This window comes from Phytophthora infestans, genomic scaffold (assembly GCF_000142945.1).
Source record: "Phytophthora infestans T30-4 supercont1.5 genomic scaffold, whole genome shotgun sequence".
Classification (NCBI taxonomy): Eukaryota; Oomycota; class Peronosporomycetes; order Peronosporales; family Peronosporaceae; genus Phytophthora; species Phytophthora infestans.
The window spans coordinates 4030373-4055337 of NW_003303754.1; the positions used below are offsets into that span (position 1 = coordinate 4030373).

Genomic DNA, 24965 nt, shown 5'->3' on the forward strand with positions numbered 1-24965 from the left:
ACCCCCACACACACACTTAGGTTCCTTACCGACTTGTCCACACACGAGGGAGAGTGCGTCCCAAACTCTGATTCTCAAACTCGAAAGACATCGACTTAGCTGCGAGAAAGCGGCGGTAGCGTCCTTCACAGTTAGAGCCCCGTGACACTGCGGAAGGCGTTGCGAAAGAGCACGTGGTTTAAGTTTCGTTTACGTTTACGTGGCATTGCCGGCAAGTCTGAAAATTATGGTGTGGTGGGCCACGAAAAAGATGGAACACGCTGCTGCTACCGAAATTAGCCTCTACTTTCAGTGTACGTCTTGTCATATACATATAGAGCCAGTTATCGCGTTTCGGGTTGAATTTGAGCTGAATAAAAAATAATATACTTTACGGGCGGGAATCTTTCAACTTTTTAAAAATTTGAAGCCCGTGCTTTCGAAGCGACTGGCCTCGATAATCTTCCCCTTCGGCGGCAAAACAAACGATTCCTGGTGCGGCTCAAGCCCTAAAGCTGATTTCTTGGCATGGTATGTTTGAGTGCTACAAATAGAAGGTTGTGTGAAAATAGCTAACTTGTACGTATGACAGGCGGACAGTGACAACCTCCCTCCTTATCCCAGCGACGGTAAAGTCACGTGTGCGCAACGGGCATAGCAGAGCCTGCGCGCGCTCAGATCCGTCAGAATGAGCGTCAGTTGAGGAATCAGCCTGGGCCGGCTGGGTCTAAGCTCCCTCCTCTTGTTGTGCACAATCAGTTATCACAGGCGGTTCATAACGCAGAGCAAATTGTGCGCTCTCGCCAGGAGGAGCAAGCTGCGCACCTCGCCATAGACGATCAGCTGCAAGCTACTCGCAAGACCGCCGCAAAGCCGAGGAGGAATCGCGAAGACTGGTCAGGCGATGAGCTATGGGAAACTCGAACTCTGCGACTAATGTATCCAACAAAGACGTTCGCAGCGGAGTCGACCAATAATGACCGTGCTTTGGCTGAGGTCATTGTTGCGGAAGAAGATGCAGATGCTCTCAAAGACGCAGATCCTCTGCCCTCAGCTGATGGGAAATATGGCTCTGACTTTCACGATGCGCCGCACAAAAAGGAACTGGATGATATGCTAGAAGCAGAAGAGGGAAGTAGTAATGAGAATGAGGTGGACGGAATAAGCGAGGAGGGAAAAGACGAAGAATCTGATGAAGACGGGGGATTGGAGAGTCTAAATTTGGTGCTGCACCAAAACTACACGAAACACTTTCGAAAAACAGAAACGTATGTGTTCCTGTACGTGTCGGGACTTTGAAGAAGACCTACGATTCCTGGGAGGCTTTTCACGCCGCGTTCGAAGTGTTCCAGCGGGAGACATACCAGCAATTCTCGAAACGTCAGTAACGATCCGAAACAACCAGATGACGAAGAATGCTGAAGCCCTTAAAACCGCCGGCAAGGGAAGGTAATGGATTTGATAGCTACCGACTGGGAGCACTACACCATCACCTGTAAGTGTATACACGGCCAGGAAGTCACGTCACGAGTATGAACTGGGAATTCGCAGTATCAGCGTGTCATTGGAGCTTTAAACGTGGGTAATCACTGGGTTGCATTCCTAGTGGACCGACACATCCAGCTTGAGACGAACAAGGGCGTCGGTTTCATGTTCGACCCCCTACAGAGCCAACACAGCTACACTACCGTCGAGCGTAGCATACGTTCCGCTATCGAGGGGCTTCTACATATGGAAAACATGCTGACTTTTGAGAAGGTGGAGTGCTGCAAACAAAAGGATGACAGCTCGTGCGGAGTGTGGTGCATTGCCATACTCGAAATGCTGTTTAGTGGTGCCTCTTGGGATGACCGCCTTTACAACCGGGTTGCCATACTTGCGCATGCACTTTTTGTACAAAGCGATTGCTTTTATTGGAAAGCAGGCAGCCAGCTAACTTAAACCGAATACATATTACTTGGACCCTTAGTATTGATCGGTAAAGTGACTTGGTAGTTTGGTACGTTTGCTATACTACTTTGATATGGTATGCTGGTATTATGATCAAAAGCACTAACAAAAACAAAAAAAATATCTAGAGCTAACACGATACCCAAGTGCACGATCCGAATCTAGAGTTTACCGCAAATGAATGAGACAACATGGTGTATATTTCACACACCAAATAGAAGACAAAACATGTTTACCCTAAGGGCCTGGTCGGGGAACGATCGTCTCGGTTTCGATCGTCTTCTGCAGCCTAACCCTGAGCCGACCTGGTCGGCTGATTCGCCGATCGTCTTGGTTTTGAAAATGTTGTGTACACTTCACACTTCGAGAACTCGATACTGAATGGAGCAAACCCAGACCACACGCATCGCTTTGGGTGAGGCTGCTGGCTGCAGCGACCAAGCTGCTGTCGATAGCATTCGAGAGCAAACCACGAGCAATGTGGATGCAGACATCAGCGGCGCCGAGGGGGGAACGGCCGCGCTTCCCAGAGAGCGAGAGGCTCAAGCTACCAAGACGACTGCGTCTTGGAGCGACGAAGACGTGGAAGAGCTATTTCGTCTTCGCTACAAGGGACTGGTGAATCGCTTTAAGAATACGAGAGACACGAAGCGCATCAAGTATGCATGGGCACTTCTTGCTTCAACGCTCTCTGTAAATCAAGGGAAGGTGCTCACCGATCAGCAGTGCCAAGCTAAGGTAACGTCCACTGGAGTACTAGGGATACCCAAAGCCTGCTAAACTGGTTGTATTGATACAGATGAAGAACATGAAATCGAAGTGGGCGTCGGCGCGCGAGGCAGAAGGACGCACAGGCAACGGTGGCCCAGTGAGGCACCCAAAGCACTTCACTATCATGAAGGACTACTGGGGAGATGCGACTGGGATGAACAACCGCCCTTATTTAATCACGGAAGATTCAGACACTATCTCGACAGTCTGTGAAGCTACAAGTGGCGACGCCTCGATGACGTCGGATTCAGCCTCTTCCGAAAGGCATGAGCGTCGCACCTTGTCAGAAGCATGTTCTGCAAGCTCAAGCAAGCGTGTGAAGCGTGTGCGAACGCAGGGTGAGTGTGTCGAAGCTGGCTTGAGCGCTGTTGCCAAAGGGTTTAGTGAGGGATTGGAGGCAATAGGAAAGGGGCTTGCATCCGTGCGAAAAGCGAAGGGAGCGAAAGCCTTACCGTTATGGTGCAGAAGCAAACGGAGCTGTTTCGGGAGCAGAGCGAGCGTGCCCATGCTCAGAACGAGCAATTACTCAAGCAACTTCAGGCTCAAAAGCGAACAACTGTCCATACAAAACGGTCATATCAGTGAGTTATTAAACTTGCTTCAACGTAGTCGTTAGCTACCCTAGTTAGCTATCTAACTCAAAAGCCTTCTGTGAAATCCAACAACGATTCACGTTTTCTTGAACCAACTTCTCTTAGAAATCTCGCTGTTGCATCCGTTGCAGTAGAGGATGCAGAGTTGTCTTCATCGATTTTGATATTACTTATCTTTTCTTCTTCGAAAGATGTGCCGTCCTTGATGTCGAGTAAAATGTTGTGGAGCACCATTGTAGCGGCGATAATATCAACCGCTTTTTCAACTGCTTTCGTGTTGAGGCAGCAATTCACGATGCGGAATCGGCCTTTCCAAAGACCAAAAGCACATTCAACAGCCATTCTTGTCCTAGAATGCAGATAGTTGTAGCGTAGCTGCTTACGTGTTAAACCAGCTCCGTCATTTTCCAGATAAGGCGTCATTATAGCTGGGCATATTGCGTAACCAGCATCCCCCAAAATGTGTGCTCCTATAGGAAGATATCGCTCGCTATGTTTGCCCAGTACGGATGCTCTCCACGTTTTCTGGTCGGACCACGAGCCTGGACTAACCTCCACACTCATAAACCGCATTTTAGCACTTACAACAGCCTGTACATTTCGTGCTGGAAACATTTTTCTGCAGTAGTACCCCTCGAAGTCGTCTGGCCGGTTAGTCTCCACCAAAGAACCGTCGATAGCTCCTATTACGCCCGGTATCCCTCCTTTAGCTTTAAAGGCGCTCTCAATTCCTGTCCAGTGTTCTGGCCGACGAGGAAAATGAACGAACTTACGTAGCGACATTCTCAAAACCCGAAGAAAAACTCCAATCACATCAATAGCCTACGACTTCGAAATTGCGAATGCTGCAGTTGTTTCACGGTAGCCATCCTGCGAGCCAAGAAAGTAGAGTAGGCACGCCACTTTTTCTTCGAATGAATGATCTTTGACGAAGCGGTCAAGCTCGAACTCGTGTAGCTCGCCACGCAAAATATCACACAACCGTACAAATGAATCCTGGCCACACCTCAGATTCAGCCGAAACCACTCGTCATAGCGTGGGTCAGAAAGCATGGTGCTGAATTTGAGACCTGTCAGCGTCAGAATATTTTCGTGAGGCTTGGGAAGAGTGCATGCATCGGCGCCAGCACACGCGGCAACAGCTCCTGCCGCTGAAGTGACCGCTGCTACGACAGTAGCCGCCACGCATTCGCCCCAGTCCATGTGAGTCACTATTGCAATTCTGTGCCACTAAGACGATCGTCTCCAAAGTGAGACTGGTGATTTACTCGTCTCATTTTGAGCGGTTTGAAGACGATCTGCTGAGACGATCGATGCCGCGACTAGCCAATCAAATTCAAGAGATTTTGTCGACACATCGTCGAAGACGATCAAAAATCAAGACGATCGTTCCCCGACCAGGCCCTAAATGATGGGTAATGTTTATTTACATGTGTTTTGGAGCGTTCAAAAACGGTACAGCAGTACCCACACAAGTCAATTAATGGCCATCTAATTTTGGTAGCAGCAGCAGCGTCCGATAAAATACCTCTCAGCCTCCCTCGAAATATGATGCACAAATTTACCAAAAATAAGAGTTTTGAGGTGCTTAACTATGGGAAATTCACTATTGTGTAGCGTTGAAAGTAGACACTCGCTGCTTGCACCCTTCCTTCATGTTTAGCTCATCTCGCAGCTCTCTCTGCATTACTCTGCATCGCTCTAAGACCCTGTTCACTTCGCCCGTCAAATCTGCTCAGCTTCGGGGTTACTTTAAGGTGCTCCTTACTTCCCGCAAAATTGAGACCTACAAAATCATTTTTTGCTTCGCCTCCAGTATTCTCGGAGGCATTCATCGAGTCATTACTCGCGGGAACGTCCTCCACATCGACTCCGCAGAACGTTTAATCAATGGAGCCGTCGTACACGTTCTTATCTGATGGATTCGACAGCTCCGTCACAGACATCGGATCGGACGCACTCTAATACATTTCTAGGATAAAAAAGGTAAAGCGTCCTCGCTCACAATACAATATATGAATAATTCGAGTTGAAGCGCGGGAGCCTGTAGACGTACTGACACCAAATTTTTGGCAGACGTCTTTCAAACTCCCACGCGAGCCGAGGTAACAGAGTACAAGAGCTACCTTTTCCCTAAGAAAAAACTTTCTGTTCCTACCCAAGGAATTGGGATTGCCCTTGTGATATGTTGACCATTTGGCCTCGAGAAAAGCCACAACAGCTTCGAAGCACCCACGCCCAACCCGAAAGGCGCTTCGAAAGCTGACATCATCCTGCCGACGGTCATCATTGAGTATAAAAAAAATTGTTCTTACTGTGTGTACTTCCTTGTCAGCATCGCGCATGCACCTACCGTCAACGTTAAACAAAAATGCTTATGCGCAAATTATCACACAGACAACGGCAGCAGCGACTTCGTTGTCCGTTGCGCTTTGCTGAAGCTATTTGGAAACTGACACCCGGCCTTCTCGAGTCCAACCATGATGTATCGGCTTGTACAGGTAATCCTTGATATTCTCACTATTCTGACTTTCAAGCTCAGAATAACTTATTCCTTGGATTATCTTATTAGCCAATAAAAGCTTTGTATTCCTTGCCAAGGTTAGGGTAGAATACCGGACTTTACGTGTTTTCTGCAACCGTGTAAAAAGTACCTTTCAAGTCAAAACCGTAAGAACGGCGGAAGGCGTAAAATCTCGCACAAGATACTCCTGTCCATTTGAAACCGTCGCTTTGCTCACAATATTGTAAGCAGTAGCGCGCTTTAACTGGGGCACTGTTTTGATGCGAAACTGATTAATTTTTTTGGTGCTGCAGACTTTTTACGGGCCACTGGTTGCAAAAAATTGATCGGTTGCAAAAATACCGCTAATTCCGGTATCTTTGCGGTATTCCTATTCTACTTATTCTCAAAGGGAGTGAATCGTGCACCCATCTGGAGACATGAATTTTGATTGGCCTTTCTTACCACAAACTTTACCTCATCCGTAGCGTAGTATACGTCGTATACCTGTGTCATATACCGTTTGAATCGTACACCCCTCGTTTGAATCGTGTCCCTTTGAATCGAGTACCCCCTTCCCCCTAGCCATTTGAAATTCTGGGCGGGAAAATGGACGTACGCCCGCGATCGGCTCAGAAGCGCCGGCAGCATGCTGCTGCGAGCGACGAGAGCGACTACAGTAACGAAGACGACTGGACTGCGCCGTCCGAGGCCTCGCGCTCGGCATCGTCTGGAACCTCCAGCCAAGTGGACACGCTCAGTGACAGCAGCAACCACGTGAATCTCCTATCTGGTCTATCTGAAGAGCCGCACCCTCTCCAGCGCACGCAGCTTAACTCATGGGAGTCGTTCCATGCCTATTTGAACGAGTACAGCGCGCAAACGTACCAGGTACATCAAGTGTGTTGTTTAATAAAAATGGTGAGTATTAACGTTGAGTATGTTAGCGTTTTCGCGTCCGGACGAACAACAAGGTCGAGGAGCGCAACAAGAAGATAAAGAAGGCGAACTCACGAGCGCCTCTGATCCCGCTAGAGTGGGGTATGTATAACAAGACGCTGGTTTGCATGCACGCTGGCACGCTCAAGTCTCGGGGCAAGGGCAAATGTGCGCGACAGGAGTCACGCGCAACGAAGTGTGGAGCGCAGGTAAGTGGCTAGATGGGCTCAGATGGGCTCCGATGGGTTTCACTTGGGTATTGATTGGCACAGATGGGTAACGCATGCTCAAAATCGACCAATGCATCTGTATGTATGCCAGATCAACGCATGCGTCCGTGTGATTAACAACAAGCCCGACGACCCCGAATTTGCCCTGTGTATGACAACTGCAAAGCTAGCGCACAACCACAGGCTCGACCGGATGACCATCAGCAGTACGCGTCCGTGCGCACTGCTCTTCCAACTCGTGTAATGGATACGGCTGACATTCTTCGCAAGGCAGGGGCTAAAAAGAAACGGATCCTCGAGTACATCCTCGAGAATGCGGACAACAGTGTGGAGATTCGTGACGTGCATAATCGCGTCCGCAAGCTGAAAGAGAGAGAAACTGCAGGGACGATGAGCAAGGTGCGGCTGAAGACATGGCTGACAGAGTTCAGAGAGGAGCCCGGTAACATATGATGCATCTTCGTGGATAACCGCGGAGATAAGGTATGATGGCGTTCGTCTGTGAATAATATGGTGGTCTAAATTAACGCACACCTTTCTGGACCAAGTTGCAGTGCGTGGTCATCGACAAGGACTTCACCGAGATGGCTGTCCTTAAGGCTGCGTTCCCCGGTGTCCGCATTCTCCTATGTCAGTTCCACGTGCTCAAGTACCTCCGTGTACAGCTAGCGTCCTCCGAGTATGGTCTGTCGCCGTGGCAGAAAGCTCGGTTGCGGAGCGTGATTTCGTTAATGGTGTACGCGACGACGGAGCGTGAATTCTTCAAGCATCGGGAATACATGCGCCACATACTCTCAATTGGCATGGAGTCTTCGCGTCGCGAGACCAGCGCGGACAGGGGCGGCAGCTTTGCACGGGCCGCAGTTATTCCCCGTGCAGATGGTGCTCAGCTGGGCACCGACGGTAATTTAACCATCCCAAACCATCTAGATGGACCAGCTGATGATGCCGAGACTCATCCGTTTGAGGCATACTTCCACAAGAGCTGGGACAACTGCAAGGAGATGTGGGCCACCTATGAGCGTCAAAGCGCTGTGACGATGGGAAACAACACCAATAACCGGCTGGAATCGTCGTGGAAGCACTTGAAGGACACGATGAACAGTTTCATGGCTTTAGACGAGTGTGTAGCCTCCCTTATCTGCTACCAGGTTCGCGTAGAGCGTGCATTCGATGCTAAAGCTACCAAGGTCGGTATGGTGCACAATCCCAAGTATGACAGAGAGATGTCACTAGTCGCGAACCTGGTCAGCAGACACGCATGCGAAATTACCAGCCTCCAAGACTATTATTGAACCACACGACCTAATCCGCGTACTCCCGAAGGTTATGCTCAACAAAGGTGGAACCAAGGTCGTGGCACTCCAAAGGAAGACGAAAGGCCTCGCGGAGCGTGATATTACTGTGGAGATCCCAGGTTTGGGGTTTTTGTCGACGGCTACGCTTGCCATCATGAAACAATACCATCGTGCAATTGCGGCCGTTCGACAGGATTCCAACGGTAAACCTGACTCTGGCCGTTGGTCCCCATTTCCAAGCAGAGGAGGATCCATCGCTGACCGACAAGATCGAATCGCTCCGGCTGTTGTCTTCGGAGGTAAGCTTGGCTGGGCTATATAACACTAACCACAAGCTTCTAATTTTGTAATGCTCTACAGATGGAAGTGCTAGATCTCGCCGCGACCGGGTGCTTGAGCGAAGACACCATGACCACGTTGATGACCAAACTTTTCGGCTCAGATCCAACGAGGATCCTAGGAAATGCAAACTTGGTAAGCGTGAATCTAGGCAGTGACGTCGTGGTGGATCGCGACGGTCTCGAAGCGTTCTCCGTGGAGCGCGCGATGATCCCGGTCAGCTGCTACGGCAACCACTGGAGCTCGATCATGGTCGACTTCACAGAGCATAAACTATTCTACTACGACCCGATGGATTCAAGCTACAAGGTGGGGCTTCGTGCTGCTACACAAGAGATCAAGTCAATGGTTCCATCTTTGCAGTCGCGCACTGGCCGTGTCCAACCATACACAAGTACGCTCGGCGTCCAGACCGACAGCTACAGCTGCGGCATCTATGTTCTGGCCACCTTCGAAATTTTTAGTGGCACGGACTCGCCTGGGTTCGTCGAAAAAAAAAACCCTCCAGCACCTGCGCTACCGATACCTTAGTATGTGCACGTAAAATAGCTTTGAGAAGATTTTAATGTCATGCGAACCTTTGTTCAATGCTGGATGGGTGCGCCTGCTTGAGATTCCGACAGTCTTACTTGTGACCCAAATGCTAAAATACTCGGTAGCAATCATGATGACAATGTGTGGCGATGTGTTAATGTGGGCTGACAGAGAGAGGACGATGCAGGCAGGTTCACTTCCGGATATACACATTACACACGTATATCTCGACAATCATCAACAACCTGATGGGCTCAGATGGGCACCAAGTGGTCGTGGATGGGTGTCAGATGGGTACGGGTGGTCACAAATGGGCACGATGGCTCGTCTCTGATTCTCTCAGATGGGTGCAGTAACACGTGCCATTCTCAAATGAAACAGGCCCTTACTATTAATACCGAAGGATTCATCTGTACACTTCTGTTCCGACGTTCCGGCTGCCATCGACCCCACGACGATGATGTTAAGATCGGATGGGAGTTAACCATAATCATTGGTGTTCCCGTTGGAGTCTCCAAAGGGCATTCACCTCCACCGACCACCACAAGTGGAGGCACGAGTCCACCCAGAATCTGGGTAATAAATCCTACGCCATGATTGTGAGTTCCCGTGCGGCGACCTGTACCTGTAGGATGTTTGGGCTGGAAATGTACGGCGCAACACGCGTACCGTACACACCTCGACCAAGTCTACCAAAGAGCAGCTCATCCACAACCATTTTAGATTCTGCAACGTTGCTGGCAGTCTTCTCAAGATAAGATGTGCCTTGCTCAAGTCGTGTTGCATCTAGTTATTACTTTGGTTATCTTGCTTGCAAGCTCCAATTGTGCTGCCTCCCACCACAACGAGGTCGCACCATCTGACATCGCTCGCAAGTTGCAATCGTTTGAGCATGTCGAACCAAGCAAGCAAAAGAAAGATCGCAAGTCAAATGCGGAGTGGCCACTTGAGGAAGAGCGAGGAGCGGCAGCAGTGGTAGGAGGACATGCCGCCGGAAACAATCCCCCTATCCCGAGGAAGAAAGATCAAGACAGCAGAATGGTGACGGTGACCAAGTACAATAACAACGGCGTCCTACAAAGGTTTCAGCGGTGGCTAAAGAGGACGTTCGGGGGTCAGGACAGGTCTTCAAATACTCCTCGTCGACTTCGACAGTGAACACCATACCTTTTAAAGTTTAGAGCACTGATTAGAGTAAAAAAAAAAGAGCAATATGAACCCCACAAAATACAGTAAAATATGTGCCTTCAATTCATGTGACGGCATTCTATCTGCTTACTGACGCAGCGCTTTCATCTTGGCGACGATAGCAGCGCCCATCGCCTTTGTGCCGACCACAGCGTCCTGGTCCTTGGTCAGGTCTCCAGTGCGCACGCCGTCCAGCAGCACCTGCTCCACAGCCGTCTCGATCAGCTGAGCCTCCGTCTCCATCTGGAACGAATAACGCAGAAGCAGCGCGGCCGACAGGATCTGAGCGATTGGGTTGGCGAAGTCTTTGCCGGCGATGTCAGGGGCCGAGCCGCCAATAGGCTCGAACAGGTGGACCTTGTCGCCCAGACTGGCCGAGGGCATGAGACCCAGCGAGCCAGGTAGCACCGACGCGGCGTCCGACAGAATGTCACCGAACATGTTGCCGGTCACGATCACATCGAACTGCGACGGATTGCGGATCAGTTGCATCACAGCGTTGTCAATGTACCTAAAGGGGGGGGGGGGCAATTATTGTCAGAATGATTGTCACCATCACTCATTAATGGCTCGATAAATAGTACGCACATGAAGTCAAACTGAACATTCGGGTAGTCCTTAGCCACGTCCTTGGCGACCTTGCGCCACAGTCGACTGCAGTCCAGCACGTTGGCCTTGTCCACGACGGTCAGACGCTTCGAACGCTGTAGCAGCAGCAGATTAATCACTCAGAAGCAGTTCTATCCGTCTAAATATTAATAGCGAGAGTAGTTGAAGCAACGTACGTTCATGGCCGTCTCGAAGGCGAATCGCATGGGTTTGGCAATCTAATGGTCACAAACAGTACGCAATAACATCAGTTACCAGCTCATGGCTTCTTGGAGTTGCAGTGACACGCACCTCCGCCTCCGTGTACTTCATGACGTCCGTGGCGGTGTCCCCGTTCGTGTTGTGCTCGCCGAAGTAGATGCCCGACACGAGTTCGCGCACAATGACCATATCCACGCCGTTAGCGATGATACTAGGCTTCAGTGGCGACAGGTCCGGCAGCATGGAGTAGATCTTCGCCGGGCGGATGTTGACAGCCAGCTGAAAGTTCTTACGCAGTCCAAGCAGACAGTTCTTCTCGGCGTCCTTCCACTTGGGATCTTCCTGCGCGTCCGTGGGGCCGCCCACGGAGCCGAAGAGCACAGCGTCCGAAGTCGCCACCGTGTCAACAGTGGACTGCGGCAGGTGCGTCTTGTGCTCCTCGTAGGCGGCGCCTCCGCACAGCGCAGTGGTGAAGGCGAACTGGTGCGTGAACAGCTCGCCGACTGTCTGCAACACCTGCACGGCCTGGTCGCACACCTCAGGGCCGATGCCGTCGCCCGGCAGCACCGCAATCTTGTACGTCTTGCCCGACATTGTAAAGAGGCTGCACTTGAGCCGTAGTTTGTCAAATGGATAATGACGTTCAACATGCAGACCCGCAAGCCACGCACGTCCTCAACAGTCTTTGCAGTACGTAGTCACTATTTTTAAGCTTAATTGTTTCTGTCCCAAATTAATGTGTATAATAGTCGCGATGTGATTGGTGGAAAGTGCATGAATGCGCAAACGAGTCGATGTGGTACACGTCGATATGAAGCCATCTTTCCACCGGAATGAGCAGCACTTGCCTCGCTTAGGTATGGATGGTTTTGTTCTACGCGGAAACGCGGCGGCGGCGTTGGCGGCCTCGCTGGCGGATGCAGCGCCACCGCTTGCGTCGCAGAAGAAACGACAGCGACAGACCACCATCCACCATGGACACAAAGTGGTTTCAGAGGAGCGCGTTCAGTACCTGAAGGAGGAGCTAGACGATGCCAAGACCGCCGCCAACATGCTGAGCATCCTGGACGCATTGGAGCAGCTCTTCATATCTCTCGAAATGCTGGAGAAGACACGCGTAGGTGCTGCGCTCACGAGGATCTCGAGACGCGCTGAATCTCCGGAGGTACAGGACAGAGCAAACAAACTGCTGAAAGTGTGGAAGAAGAGAGCCAAGAAAGCCATGAGACGCCGGAAAAGGCGCGTCGACACGTATGGACGCAACTACGCCGAGTGAAGATGCAGACATCTCGCATTTTCTACCAATTAAAGCCGATATTTAGAGACAAAGAGTATCGTTTGGAGTTTTTGGTGCGTTAAATGTCCTGCGATATGCGTCGCGAACTTGAAGCCGTGCGTGCGCGTTGCGCGGAGAGCGTCATGTCGGCTCGGACGAGATACCCCAAGAAGCCGAAGTACAGACAGCAAGTGCCTCCTAGCGCTGTGAGTCCAATCACTCCGAGCGCGAGTCCTTCGAGGTTGGTGAACAGCAAGTACAGGTTGATAACACACACCAGCCCTCCAAGCAGCCAGCCCGTCACTACTGTGGCTTTACTGTTGGCGAAGTCGCCCATGATCTCCGACGAACTGGTGAAGATCAACACGGGGAGCAACGCGAACGGCAGCTGAATGGACTGCAGCACGTTGAGCAACTCGTCCATGTGGTCGCTATCTGCGGGGTTTTCCTGGCTCAAGATGGCTACAGTCATGGCAGGAACGAGTGACACACACCGTGTCAGAGCCACACGCTTCCACGGAGACAAGTGGAGTTGTAGAAACCCTTCCATAACGAATTGACCCGCGTACGTTCCCGTCATCGTGGAGCTCTGTCCAGCTGCCAACAGACCAATAGCCCAGATCGTATCTGCATACTGCCCCAGCATCCCGCTAAGTGCAACACCAGCTTGAGATAAGCCAATCTCCTGACACATTCCCTCTCCTCCACTCGCAAGATGACAAGAGCCGTATGTATCTCCATGAGCAATCGCGCCAGGAACACACGCCGTGTTGACTCCATCCGTGTCGTAGGAAGTTGTGCAGTCGGAAGAGAAGAATCCCTTGGCGAAGACTGCGAGTACCGCCAAGTTGATTAAGAACGACACAAACAGTGCGAAGCTGGACTCGATGGCGAAGTATTTGTTGGCTTCGCGCACCTTCCGTCCGTCATGTCGATTCACTTGTCGAGTCTGGACGAGTGCGGAGTGCAGAAAGATGTTGTGTGGCATGATTACAGCGCCCAGGATACCCACGGCTTGCGTCACAGCGTAGCGATCCACACGAGGCACGAAGCCGCGCATTACATCTTCCGACGCGACATCTCCACGTACCAAATTGGCACAGAAACACACGAGCATGACGATGATTAGAGACACGAAGAAGGCTTCGAGTTTACGGATACCGTAACGATGCAGTAACAAGAACGTAAAGGTGTCGAACCCCGTAATCAGACAGCCGACCCATAGCGGGAAGCCGAAGAGCACCTGGAATGCAATAGACGAACCCAGCACTTCCTGGACGTCACTCGCGACGATTGCAATCTCCGTCATGATCCACAACGTCAACGAAGCCCAGCGAGGATACACGGCGGTGCACATTTCAGCCAAGTTTTTGCCCGTCACGACGCCCAGTCGAGCAGCCAGAATTTGTAGGAATAAACCCATTGCCGTCGCGCCAAATAACACCCATGTGAGCTGGTATCCAGCGTATGCACCAGCCTGTAAGTCACTCTCCAAGTTGCCTGGGTCCACGTACGCGATGCTCATGAGCCAACCGGGGCCCGCATACGCCCATAATGTCCTCCAGCTACAACACAAAGAGACACACACATCAGCAAATCATTCTTTCGTCATATACAAGTGCATAGCGTACCTGAAGCCACGTGTCGTGAGCTCTTCGTCGGGGGCTTGGATCTCCCCGACCGACAGAGCGATGGCTTTGTCCACTGCGTCATAACTGGCGACATCCTCTACCTCATCTCCAAGAAGCAGATCCAGCTCCGATGCTCTAGTCTTTGGCATTCCTGGGCTTGCTGTGGTTCCCATGACTCTCGTGTGCGCTCACCAGCAGCCAGCTCCGTGTCTTGGTCGCACAGTGACGACATAGTGTCGGTTATCTGAGACCAAATGGTGACTCCGGATTGGTTGATAAATGGATCATTTCAACCAATTCTGATGCGGTGGATATTTACCACGCTGGCAAAATCCCGCAATTGTCGAGGACTTTTGGAACAATTACACCTTAGCAGATGTTGTAATCTGGACTATGTGCCGCGCTATTCCTTAGTCCTGATAGAGCATCACAACCTCATGGGGGTCTACATGCACACTGAAAGAACCCTGCGAGGTTTCAGGCACCTGCCTACGCTCGTTCTACAGTCTGGCGGTCTCTTCCTGCGTCGAAATGACCAATATGGTCTTCCCGACGTTATATTTCACAGGCAGCTAAATTAAGAGAGAGCAAACGTATAATCATTCAACGAACTCGATCCCACAAAAGTCATTCTGCAAAGACAGAGGCTGACCAGCACAACAAATGTATGAGCTCCACAATAACCAGAGGTTGGCACAACGAGATAACGATTAGCACCACAAACTATGGTCCTGCACACTAAATAATGTGATAGCACATCACCCAATTATTGGACACAGTAATTTCTTTGGTAGAAACAAGTCTGCAGCGGGCGGTTATATCTCACTTTAGAATTCTCTCGAAAGCACCCACCTTCTCCAGACCCCACCTCTCTTCACCATGCCCTCCCCACGCGCCTGGCAACTGATCTGTTGTGAACTCTCCGAAGAAGATGCCGATCTTTTGTTGCTTAGCATGAAAGCCTTCAAGACTAGCAAAAGTCAACTCATGCCGTGTACTGTGTGCGCTTCTGCAACTCCTCACTCGATGAGGTACAAGATTTTACGCTGTGCCTGCAAGCAGTGTAAGGTAGTAGCTCCGTTCTCTAAGTGCCCGTGGGGTGCCAAGATGCTGGTCTGCCAAGAAGTCAAGTCCGTATACATGAGTGAGCTTGGTAAGCACTTCTCGGCCGCTATTCCAAGCAGGAAACCTTCGATTACGAGGGCCCAACAGCTATTTATTCACGCCATGACTCGTGAAAATTTGACGCCTCTCCGTATTCTACATGCAATGACCCGAAAATTTGAACGGAGCCTCGAAAATTTACCAGAACTGCGGAAGGTACAAAATTGCGTGAGCCACTATCGCAGAACAAAACTCGGTGGTAACGATCACGTCGGCGACGTTGCTGCCCATGTTGCTGCTGCATCATTTACAGGACGCGAAGATAAGCATGACGTGTTCTCATTCACGCAAGACAACGATGCCAGTGGCAAGTGCGTTGCCGGCGACGGATCAGACGCACGCCCATTTGTTGTTGGAGTCACAACGAAGGCTCTCTTGCGATCGGCCAAACGCGATCCGCCTTCGGTTATTCTGCATGTGGATGCCACGTTCCAGCTTGACCAAGTCAGCTACCCGGTCATCGTCTGCGGACTCTCGGATGGCTCCCGAACTTTTCACTTGTTGGCTCTCTTCATTACTTCGCAGTTGGAAGAGCGCCATTTTGTCGACGCTGTGCTGCTCTGCGTACGGTATACGCGCCGGTGACAGGCGAGCGAATGAATGCGCAATATGTAATGGCCGACGCTGGCCAGGCTCAATTCAACGCAGTTCAAAGTGTGTTTGGTATCGACTGCACGCTCACGTACCTCATGTGCTTTTACCATGCCATTGCCAAAGTACGACTGGCTCTCAAAAAACGGGCGCGTGCGCTACATGGGGATGTGGTGGCTATGATGTATACTGGTATCTATGATCTTCACATTTCGCTCACGAAGGAAGAGTATACGGTGCGGAAGGAGCGGATGCTGTTTGAGTGAAGCAAGCATCGTGAGCTGGACGATTTCAGGGCATATATGAGCAAGCAATGGCTTAAAGGAAACTTTAGTGGGTGGCAATGTTACCTTACACCTTCTGGGTTCGCGACTACTAATAGTCCTTGCGAGACGTTTAACCGCGCGTTCATGCGCGACTATACGCAGAAACGAAAGCTGAAACTTGTACTGCTGCTGCAGCAGATGCGAGACTGCTGCAGTCATCGGTCTATGGCCTCTCTGGAGATTTTACAAGAGTTCGTTCGACAATCATCTCCAATCTCGCGCCACATCTCTTCGAGCTGGATGTTTTCTTCGTGAGCATGTCCACGAGCGAGGAAACATCGACTTCATGCTGGACGACCACAGCTCCGACATCGTACGGGTTGTTGAAGTGCAACCACCGCGCTTCTACATTCCAGCCCGAGGCCGCTCGTAGGAAGCTCTTTATGTGGCCGCTAGATTTTCGGTCAGTCATGCTCGGATTGAGATGGATGAGCAACCAGGCACGGGGTGTCCGGTTAATATCAAGACGGGCTATTGTCCCTGTCGATACCACGCTAAAATGAACTGCTGTGTTCATAGGATTTTCGCCCTGCGCCTACGTAACTATCTGGATGGAGCGGGCGAGGACTCATGTTTAACCGTTCCCGCAAGCGCGAGATGAAGATGCGGGCAACAAGCGTGGTCCTGGACGACAGATCAATGCTGGACATGCACTACATAAAGAGTAAACAGTTAGAAGGCAGCTTCATGTTTTATTAATACATCACCAGAGCTTCACTTTAATGGTATTACCTTCGTTCTGTATGGTAAACGCTTTGAACCGACTGATAGCAGCCATACTAGCCACCGGGCTCAGCAGCCTTCTTGAAACGCATGAACTCTTAAGCAGCAAGTAAAATACAGATTCTGAAAATATTTTTTGTGATTGAGATGTGTGAAAACGTTTGACTTCATTCTTTTTTTTTAAAATGTGACCGAGCTGAAAATGGGCACTCAGCTACTGGATCGTTGGTTTTATAATTTATTCGCTGTCCAATTTGCAGCTAGAAGATGCCATCACTTAGTCGTAGACTTTTTACAGGAGCAGTTAGAGCTTTTAATAAACAACATTATCCTCGTATAAAATTCATGGACGAAGCCATTCGCCTCCTGAGACTCAAGCTTCCCCAGGCTGAATCAAACTCCAGCGAGCTGACAAGTCTACTTTCCGAAGCGTTCACCGCCCTTCTCCAAGGTGGAAGGCACCGCATCGAAGGCTGCCACGTCAGAGCATGGCCAGGCCTACCGCGCGAGTCGAGTGACACAGCTGAGGAGAAAACAGCGCCGATGGGAGCAGAAAATGCACTCGAGGAAGAGCATTTAGACGCAGGCTCAACGGCCGAACAAAAAGAGCCGACACCCTCGAGTAATGACACCGCCGACAGCGACAGCGACGTTATCTGGATCCCGCCTCCGTGCGTAGCCGAGGCGAAGTTGACGCTGCGTGAAGCTCTTGGGGACGGCGATAGCAGCAGTAGCAACGAAGAGACGGAGCCGACCGGGACCTTGGCAGCTGAATGTTCGCAGTATCACCAGCTCCTACATCAGGGGTGGACGGCGCGTGTATGTAACAGACTGGGAAGCAACCGAGGGGCCTGCGGACAACCTTCCTCCTGGAATGGTCGCGGCTTTCAATCGCCGTCGCAGAGCTCAGGCTCGTCGAGCCTTCATAGAAGACGAAGCTGGTCACACCCCGCGAGCGCCGTCGCCCTTCCGCTAATGCTCCAAGCTCACGTCGTCGGCCGCTTCGCCGTCTCCGCAGGTATGCAGATGCTTAGCACAGACAAGAAGAGCTGATGAGAACAACATCAATTGCATATATTACCATGCCACCAAGCCTTCGTAACACTTTGCTACCCACGACATCACACAGCAAGGATCACGCTGTATAACAGCACACCAAGCTTACATGGTCCAGCGGCAAGGTGTCGAGGGGCAAAACAGCAAAGTTCCACTGAAAACAACAGACTAAGCTTCCTTTGCCCCTCTTCTGCTGCTAACTCATCCCTTCAGCCCACAAAACCACTGGCAGAATACACATTTCGTTAGTCAACATCGTAACCCCGAAACGTACGGCGCCATCCTACCTTATCCGCTTCTTCTGTGCTGCCGTACTTTGCAGAAGACCAACGGTGTGTCGCCGCTGCCATCGGATTGCTGCTCGTGGCGTGGGGCCCCGCCACCCCTCGCCTGCAGACGTCCCAGGTACGCGCGCGCCGCTCCTGCGCTTCTTCAGTGCTGCCGTACCTTGCAGAAGACCAACGGTGTGTCGCTCCTGCCATCGGATTGCTGCCCATGGCGAGGGGCCCCGTCAACCTCCGCCTGAGGACGTCCCAGGTACGCTCCTGCGCTCTCTTAGTATTCTGTTGCGCTCTGAAGACTGGTGTTTTAAAAACTTTCTCTGCCATTGTTTCTCTGCCTTTTCCTCCAATTGAATTCGAGTTGTAGTTAAGTTGGTAATTGGTTGAAATACTACATGCTTCACCAATCACGACCGTGTCGGCTGCTGTCGGCCAGAGTCGGCATCGTTATTGTATGGGACAATGCTTTGCCTCAGAGAACGTTTCCCGAACTTTCCCAATGGTCTGGTTACTACCCGGTACAATGTACCATACATGCATTGCTATTATCTCGTCTCGTCACTGTACTTGTGCTCGTCAGTATGGTCTTGTGTTGATCAGATATTATATTGTGTTTGTGACATTCTCTCTTCTGCAAACCGTCAGGGTCTAACATATGGAAGACACCCCTACTTTAACTAACCCTAGCTAAACAGAGTAAGTTTCTCCAAAGACATCTACACTGTAATACCTGTAGCTAACCATTTTTAAACAATACTCCAGTTGTACTTTTAAATAAGCTCTTTGAGGAATGTATTTTATACTGGAAATAATACCTTAAGTAGTATTAATAGCACTTGAAGTACTACGTAAACGGTAGTCTTTTAATCAATATTATCCTATTATATTAGTAGTAGTATTGTGCTTTTCAGATGGAATGTCCATCCGTTTTATAGCCTAGATCTAGCTTGGTCCGAGCATAAAACCACGCGTAAAAATGAGATGGGAAGAGACAGGCATCGATTTGTTTTATCTGTGATCGAATTAACATATCAAAACGGCAAAAAGGGTCTATCTACAGGATGTCGATGTGGATTTGGTGGTTGATCGAATTCGAGCGGTCGATTCGACTGTCGTAGCTCGATTTATCAGCCAGTCTAGCTAGATCGATTTGTACTTTTTATAGATCTCGATCTAATAAAACAACCGCTGCTATTATAAATCGAGCATCAGGCTAAGTGAAAAGGACAAAAGCATTGAAATGCACAACACCTGTACATGTATTGTACAACGACGGTGAAATCCGCCATACCATATAAATCCGCCACGAGCACTTGAAGCTATAAATAAAATATTTGAAGAAGGTTTTATTTTAGCCAATGATTGAGTAAAAGGAATCGACTGGTTCCTACGGGCAGCATTACATGTACAGTAAAAAAATTCTATCATTTTGGAAATGGCGCCTCAGCGCTCCTATACAATTCTTACCAAGCGCGAAGCAATCGCGACTGCTGAAGCGTTAGGAAGCTGCCAAGCCGCATCAAAGAAACTAAATATCCCTCGCACGACTCTTCGCGACTGGCTAGACGATAAGGAGAACATCGAAGACTTTGCAGATGCCCAAACCAGCAAAACCTTGAAGGACCAGGGCGCAGCGCCGTTCATACCCTTCTCACACGATTTGGTGACCTTTATGAAGGATGTGCGGCGAGAAGAAGGGGTAAACCGTCTTGTCATTAGTTTTTTGCATTGTGACCTACAAGCGCTTGTTTCTTAGTATTTATGTACAGGTTTAATGATTCAATATTTCAGAGAGCAGCAACCGCGATGGCTTCAAACGTATCTTGCTGGTAAGGAAAGCGATGAGAAGGGTCTAAGTGCGTTAATGAGACTATGTCAGCGGTTTGCAGCACGGTAATATCTTTTGATTTTGTTGATTTTATAAAATTACTTTATTAAATAGTGTGATAGTCATGGATTTACAGTGCAAAAGCCACAGTTCGCAAAAAAATAATCAAGCCGAAATGATCGAAACGTATTAGCAGTTTGCTGTGAAGTTTTGGGATGAAAAAAAATATGGATCATTTCCGCTAGACGCAATTTACAACGTCGATGAAACAGCAGTGTATTTCGATATGCCATCTTTAAAAATTTGGGCATTGAAAGGTCGGAAAGGATCAGCTAAGGTTAAGCGGACCCAAAAACACCCCGGCCGATTGACTGCTGTTATAACAGCTCGTGCTGACGGTTCGTATTTTTTATTCCCTTTATATTTTTACTAAATTTAATAAATGTGTAAAGGAAAGAAACTTCCGATTCTTTTTATTTTGCGTGCGAAGTCAGGTGGATCTATCGAAAAGGAGGAGCTACCAACATATTCGGTTGGTCATGTATACTCAGTGCAGGAGAACGGTTGGATGGATGCCAAAGTGTGGGCGATATATGTACAAGAGCTGCTCAAGTTCGAGATCGAGGCACCGTCAGTGCTTATACTCGATAACTTCGACGCACATGTTTTAAAAGAAGGACTTGATCTTGTTGCCGAGACAACGTCGGCCCTGGTTTGCCAACTATCGCCCAACAGTACAGCGTCTGCCTGCCACTAGACGTTGGGGTCATGGGACCTTTAAAAAAGAAAATTACGGGAAAGTGGCTGTCAGACACCAGCGCTGAGACGAACTATGTGGCTGAAACTACTGAAGAGTCGGCGAATGACACAGCATCAGTATATTGTAGCAAGTGTGGAACGCTGGAAACGTGCACGTGGTGGGAGGAATGCATCTGCTGGGACGAGTGTATATGCGATGGAAAGTGCTGGTGTCTGCAGGAGTGCGTCTGCATGACACCAAACGAAGACGATAGCGGCGCGAGCGGATCGAACACTGCAAGCACGGACAACGAGGTCATGAATGAATCTAAGGCAGAGAACAAGGCGGCCAAAGAACGCCTTGCTACAATACAACGGACGATCGAGGCGTCAGGGGAGCTTTCAGAAGAAGTCGTAGCGAAAAGTTTCCGGAAAGCTATTCCAATGTACCCGACAGTTGAAATATAATTTCCACTTTGCTTTTTGCTAATTAATTCGTTTTATCTACCAATAAAATGGTGCGACGGATTTTCCTGTCGAGAAATAAAATTAATATGGAGGATGGCGCTCAAAGGATGGCGGTTTTCACCGTCGCTGTCTGCACATGGAGCTACAGCAGTCAAATCGACTGCTCGGCGTCCTCAACCACCAAATCCACATCAATATCCTGTAAATCGACCCTTTTTGCCGTATTGAAATGGTAATTCGATCCCAGATTAAACAAATCGATGCCTGCCTCTTCCTATCTCATTTTTACGCGTGGTTTTATGCTCCGACCATCTACCCCCCCCCTAGTGGAGTCTAATGTCTGTCCGTATATCTGTCACGGGCCAGGGCTAATAAAAATCACGCTAATGTGGGCATTCTACTGGCTGCCGAGCGCAACGAAGGCGGCCTCGATTGGCTAAAAATCTGCCGAGTGCAGCGAAGGCGGCCCCCATTGGCTAAAGTCGACATTGTGTTTTGTACACACTGTATGTGGACTACGCATCGTACTTAACAGCACCGTTTAAATTTCATTTAGCCCCATTTTCAACTGCGGTTTACAAGGCCACACAAAGGATGCTGCCTGTGCGCGCGTTAATTAGCATTAATAGGAGGCACCGACGTGCACACACATACTATATCGTCGTAAGAGCTGTATAATTTTTTGTAGGCCCTGGTGACCTAAATTTCGGCCTAAATTGGAGCGTTAGTACTTATTGGATATAATATGGTTTATTTTAGCTTTGTAGCATGTTTGTAATAATTTAACTTACAATAATTGTCTGCTTAGTACTATTCTAAAGCAGTTCATACTATTGCTAACAGACGTTTGTAGCAGTACTATACATTCTCATTTCATAGCGCTTGATAAAGTAAATGCACTTTATTACTAATACTAATTACCTTAAACTATTGTATTGTATTTGTGTTAGATAAAGATGCATAATTTTTTACTAATGTTAAATAATAAAAATGTGAATATAGTGGTTTCCCACCATCCCACCCCATATAACCATGTACACCCCTCCACCGGCGCGAAAAAAGAACGTTTTCCTTTGTATTTGCAAATACTGTACGACCCTTATAGAATGTGCGCATTTTCCAACACGAAACGTAGCGTATATGCAGTGCACTAGGAGCAATGCTTGTGATTGAATTAGCGTAGAGGCAGTGATTTAACAAGAACACGAAACACGGAGGAACACCGAGTCAGACTATGTACATGATGCGATGGAAGGAACAACTTGAAATACGGAAGGCCGCGGACGATAAAAGGAGAGGCCACGAAATTTCATGCGAAGCACAAACCACAGAAGAGCGCACAGGCATGAAAAATACAGAGCGATGCGAACAGACGACAGCGGGTGAGAGCTGAAATAGCGACACGCCTACATGCCGAAAAAGCACGGGCCAAGGAAGAGTGCACACGGTCACATTCACGGTAGACGTAGCTGTGCGAGTGCACGGAAAGGAGTTTTTCAACCACGGGTTACCACGAAGCACGGTCGACGGCACGGGAGAGCATAAGCGGAAAATCACTGAGCGTTGGAGTACGATACCAGGGCAGCCCGGAGCTCACCGAGTCACGGCACACGATACTACGGTAGCTCACGATAGCTTGGACGACTGACCAACCTCAACACCACGCTGTAACACGACAGCATGAACGGTGGGTTAGCCACTAACCATCGGAGAACACACAGTCACGCGAAATTCCCGAGCCACGGAGCACGATACCAGTGTAGAGCCTGGGCTCCCCGAGTCACGTAACACGATAGTAGTGTAAAACCTGAGCTTACCGAGCCACGGAGGACAGTAGTACATTAGAACTCGATAGCACGGATGGCGGGCCAGCCACGAAATACACCGGGGGGGGGGCTTGGGGTGACCACGATTGCACACCACGGAGCACGAAGCCATTGTAGATCACGATTATATACGGAAAACGCAGATAAAATGTGCGAATACGATAGCATAGGACATCACAACCATCCCGCGGTTGCATGATAGCGCGAGAACACGGTCGATTATACCTCACCAGGAGAGCACGATACACGGATGATGGAACAACAAGACTGCGTGGAGGCACCGAACTACGGAATAGCACCCTTCGGCTAGAGAATCGGCGATGGGAGACCAGCGGCCGCAAAATAGTATATACCACGAAACGGGTGCATCCCACGTAAACGTTTGAGAACAGAGAAAAGTTAGCAGTTACGAAAAGGCCGTACTAAAGAGCATGAACCCACAAGAGAGAGCGCATAACCGCTGAGCAGCGTGGGCCACGGGTGAGCAGGAACCACGAAGCCGGGAAGAGCACGAAAGAGCATGGGCCATTGAAGAAAACAACATCCAACCTGTAGTACGGGGTAACGGAAACGTTTCAAACCCCACGATATTATACGGGGCCGAATGAGACTACGGAAATGCAAGTGGATAAATACACGATGCCAAGATCTACTGTGAGCCACGCTCACAAAACACGCGACACCAAGAAGCACTAAATTTGCGGCCACCTCATCTCCAACAAACCATGACACTCCGCCGCGTAGCGGCAGAGGCCGGCTAGTGCTCGATCTAGGCTATAAAACGGATGGACATTCCATCTGCAAAGCGCAATACTAAGTACTGTATTTGGTTTATGTGTACGGTAATGTGGGTACGTTCATCACGATTTCCGCACTGTTATTAAGGCCCTGGTCTAAGTAGAAAAAACCGAAACTCGCTCTGAAAATTCTGCCTTTTGATTGGCTGAGAGCAGAGCGACTCTCGGTACGCGTTCCGAGTTTAAACCGTTCTGTGTGGGGTTCTCAGAACACCTTGTGGAGGTGTTCTGAAGTCGGAACGAGTTTGCTGTCTCTGCCACAGCATATTTCGCTCCAAGTGCCCACTCTGTGTGCTGCTTTCATGGTTCACACATTATCAGGCAGTAAGTCAGCTCGTCAAAATGGATGGCAATATCGGAAGCCGACCAATTCCATCGTGGAGCGTGGGTTGGTCGGTGTGAGCAGGTCTTAAGTCGTGTGAGTCCATTGAGCTGGAGGAGAGTGGAGCGGAAATGAGATAGTGTTCTGCTTTCATACACTGCATTGGATTTCACGTACTTGTACACCGGCTTCAAACACTGAGAGCTCGTCCTGACCTGACACTTGTCTCGGAGCCAAATCCAGAATACACGTACTCTGACCTGAAAGTGGTTCTGATCCATCCCAATCCCTTCTGCTATTCTCGGAACGAGTTTACTTTATACCGGGCCCTTAAAGGACCATTCTTCCTGAGGTGAGAACCAAAAAAACGGGAGGGCTTTTTGGCAGAAAAGGCAACATTAGAGTGCTTCAAACTCAACCGTGCTTCTACGGAATTTCGAACCTGATACACGGCGGCCGCTCGAAACACATATTATCACAGTGTCGCGCCTTTACACGAAGGAGCTCTAATATTTGAGCTGGTAATTCAGATAATTTCTGCTCATATCCCAAACCAACGTTTTCAACTCAAATCGGAAATTAATTTACTTCAGCACTTGAGCTATACAACAGACCAAAAGGCTTAAATTCGCCAAGATAAATGTGTCTCGAACACCACGCAAAGGTTTACATTACTTAAGTTCGACGGACTTCAGTTAAAGTGTTCAAGTGCTACCGTTCATTTTAAGGCATGACAAAATTCACTTCTTATGGTTTTGAAAACGTCGGAGTGGGCTGCTGCACTTCCAGCAGGTTATCGACTAC

At 49.5% G+C, this 24965-nt stretch overlaps 6 protein-coding genes across 6 annotated transcripts; 4 read left to right on the plus strand and 2 right to left on the minus strand.

The window, feature by feature from the left end:
* Window positions 1–10366: 10366 nt before the first annotated feature.
* Window positions 10367–11758, minus strand: PITG_04441 (3-isopropylmalate dehydrogenase; the record flags this gene model as incomplete). Its single annotated transcript, XM_002906011.1, has 4 exons — window positions 10367–10835; window positions 10913–11028; window positions 11110–11151; window positions 11225–11758. The coding sequence occupies 4 exons, from the start codon at window positions 11726–11728 to the stop codon at window positions 10412–10414; spliced, it is 1086 nt and encodes a 361-aa protein (XP_002906057.1).
* A 235-nt stretch (window positions 11759–11993) lies between these two features.
* Window positions 11994–12410, plus strand: PITG_04442 (uncharacterized protein; the record flags this gene model as incomplete). Its single annotated transcript, XM_002906012.1, has 1 exon — window positions 11994–12410. The coding sequence occupies one exon, from the start codon at window positions 11994–11996 to the stop codon at window positions 12408–12410; it is 417 nt and encodes a 138-aa protein (XP_002906058.1).
* Window positions 12411–12489: 79 nt separating this feature from the next.
* On the minus strand, window positions 12490–14214 carry PITG_04443 (Metal Ion (Mn2 -iron) Transporter (Nramp) Family; the record flags this gene model as incomplete). The annotated part of the gene is made up of 2 exons (XM_002906013.1): window positions 12490–13975; window positions 14042–14214. 2 exons carry the CDS (start codon window positions 14212–14214, stop codon window positions 12490–12492), a joined length of 1659 nt encoding a protein of 552 aa, XP_002906059.1.
* Window positions 14215–15819: 1605 nt separating this feature from the next.
* On the plus strand, window positions 15820–16930 carry PITG_04444 (uncharacterized protein; the record flags this gene model as incomplete). Its single annotated transcript, XM_002906014.1, has 3 exons — window positions 15820–16032; window positions 16278–16525; window positions 16906–16930. 3 exons carry the CDS (start codon window positions 15820–15822, stop codon window positions 16928–16930), a joined length of 486 nt encoding a protein of 161 aa, XP_002906060.1.
* A 260-nt stretch (window positions 16931–17190) lies between these two features.
* On the plus strand, window positions 17191–18882 carry PITG_04445 (uncharacterized protein; the record flags this gene model as incomplete). The annotated part of the gene is made up of 4 exons (XM_002906015.1): window positions 17191–17664; window positions 17775–17863; window positions 18134–18438; window positions 18878–18882. The coding sequence occupies 4 exons, from the start codon at window positions 17191–17193 to the stop codon at window positions 18880–18882; spliced, it is 873 nt and encodes a 290-aa protein (XP_002906061.1).
* A 972-nt stretch (window positions 18883–19854) lies between these two features.
* PITG_04446 (uncharacterized protein) lies at window positions 19855–20443 on the plus strand (the record flags this gene model as incomplete). Its single annotated transcript, XM_002906016.1, has 4 exons — window positions 19855–19881; window positions 19939–20075; window positions 20133–20145; window positions 20219–20443. 4 exons carry the CDS (start codon window positions 19855–19857, stop codon window positions 20441–20443), a joined length of 402 nt encoding a protein of 133 aa, XP_002906062.1.
* Window positions 20444–24965: the final 4522 nt, after the last annotated feature.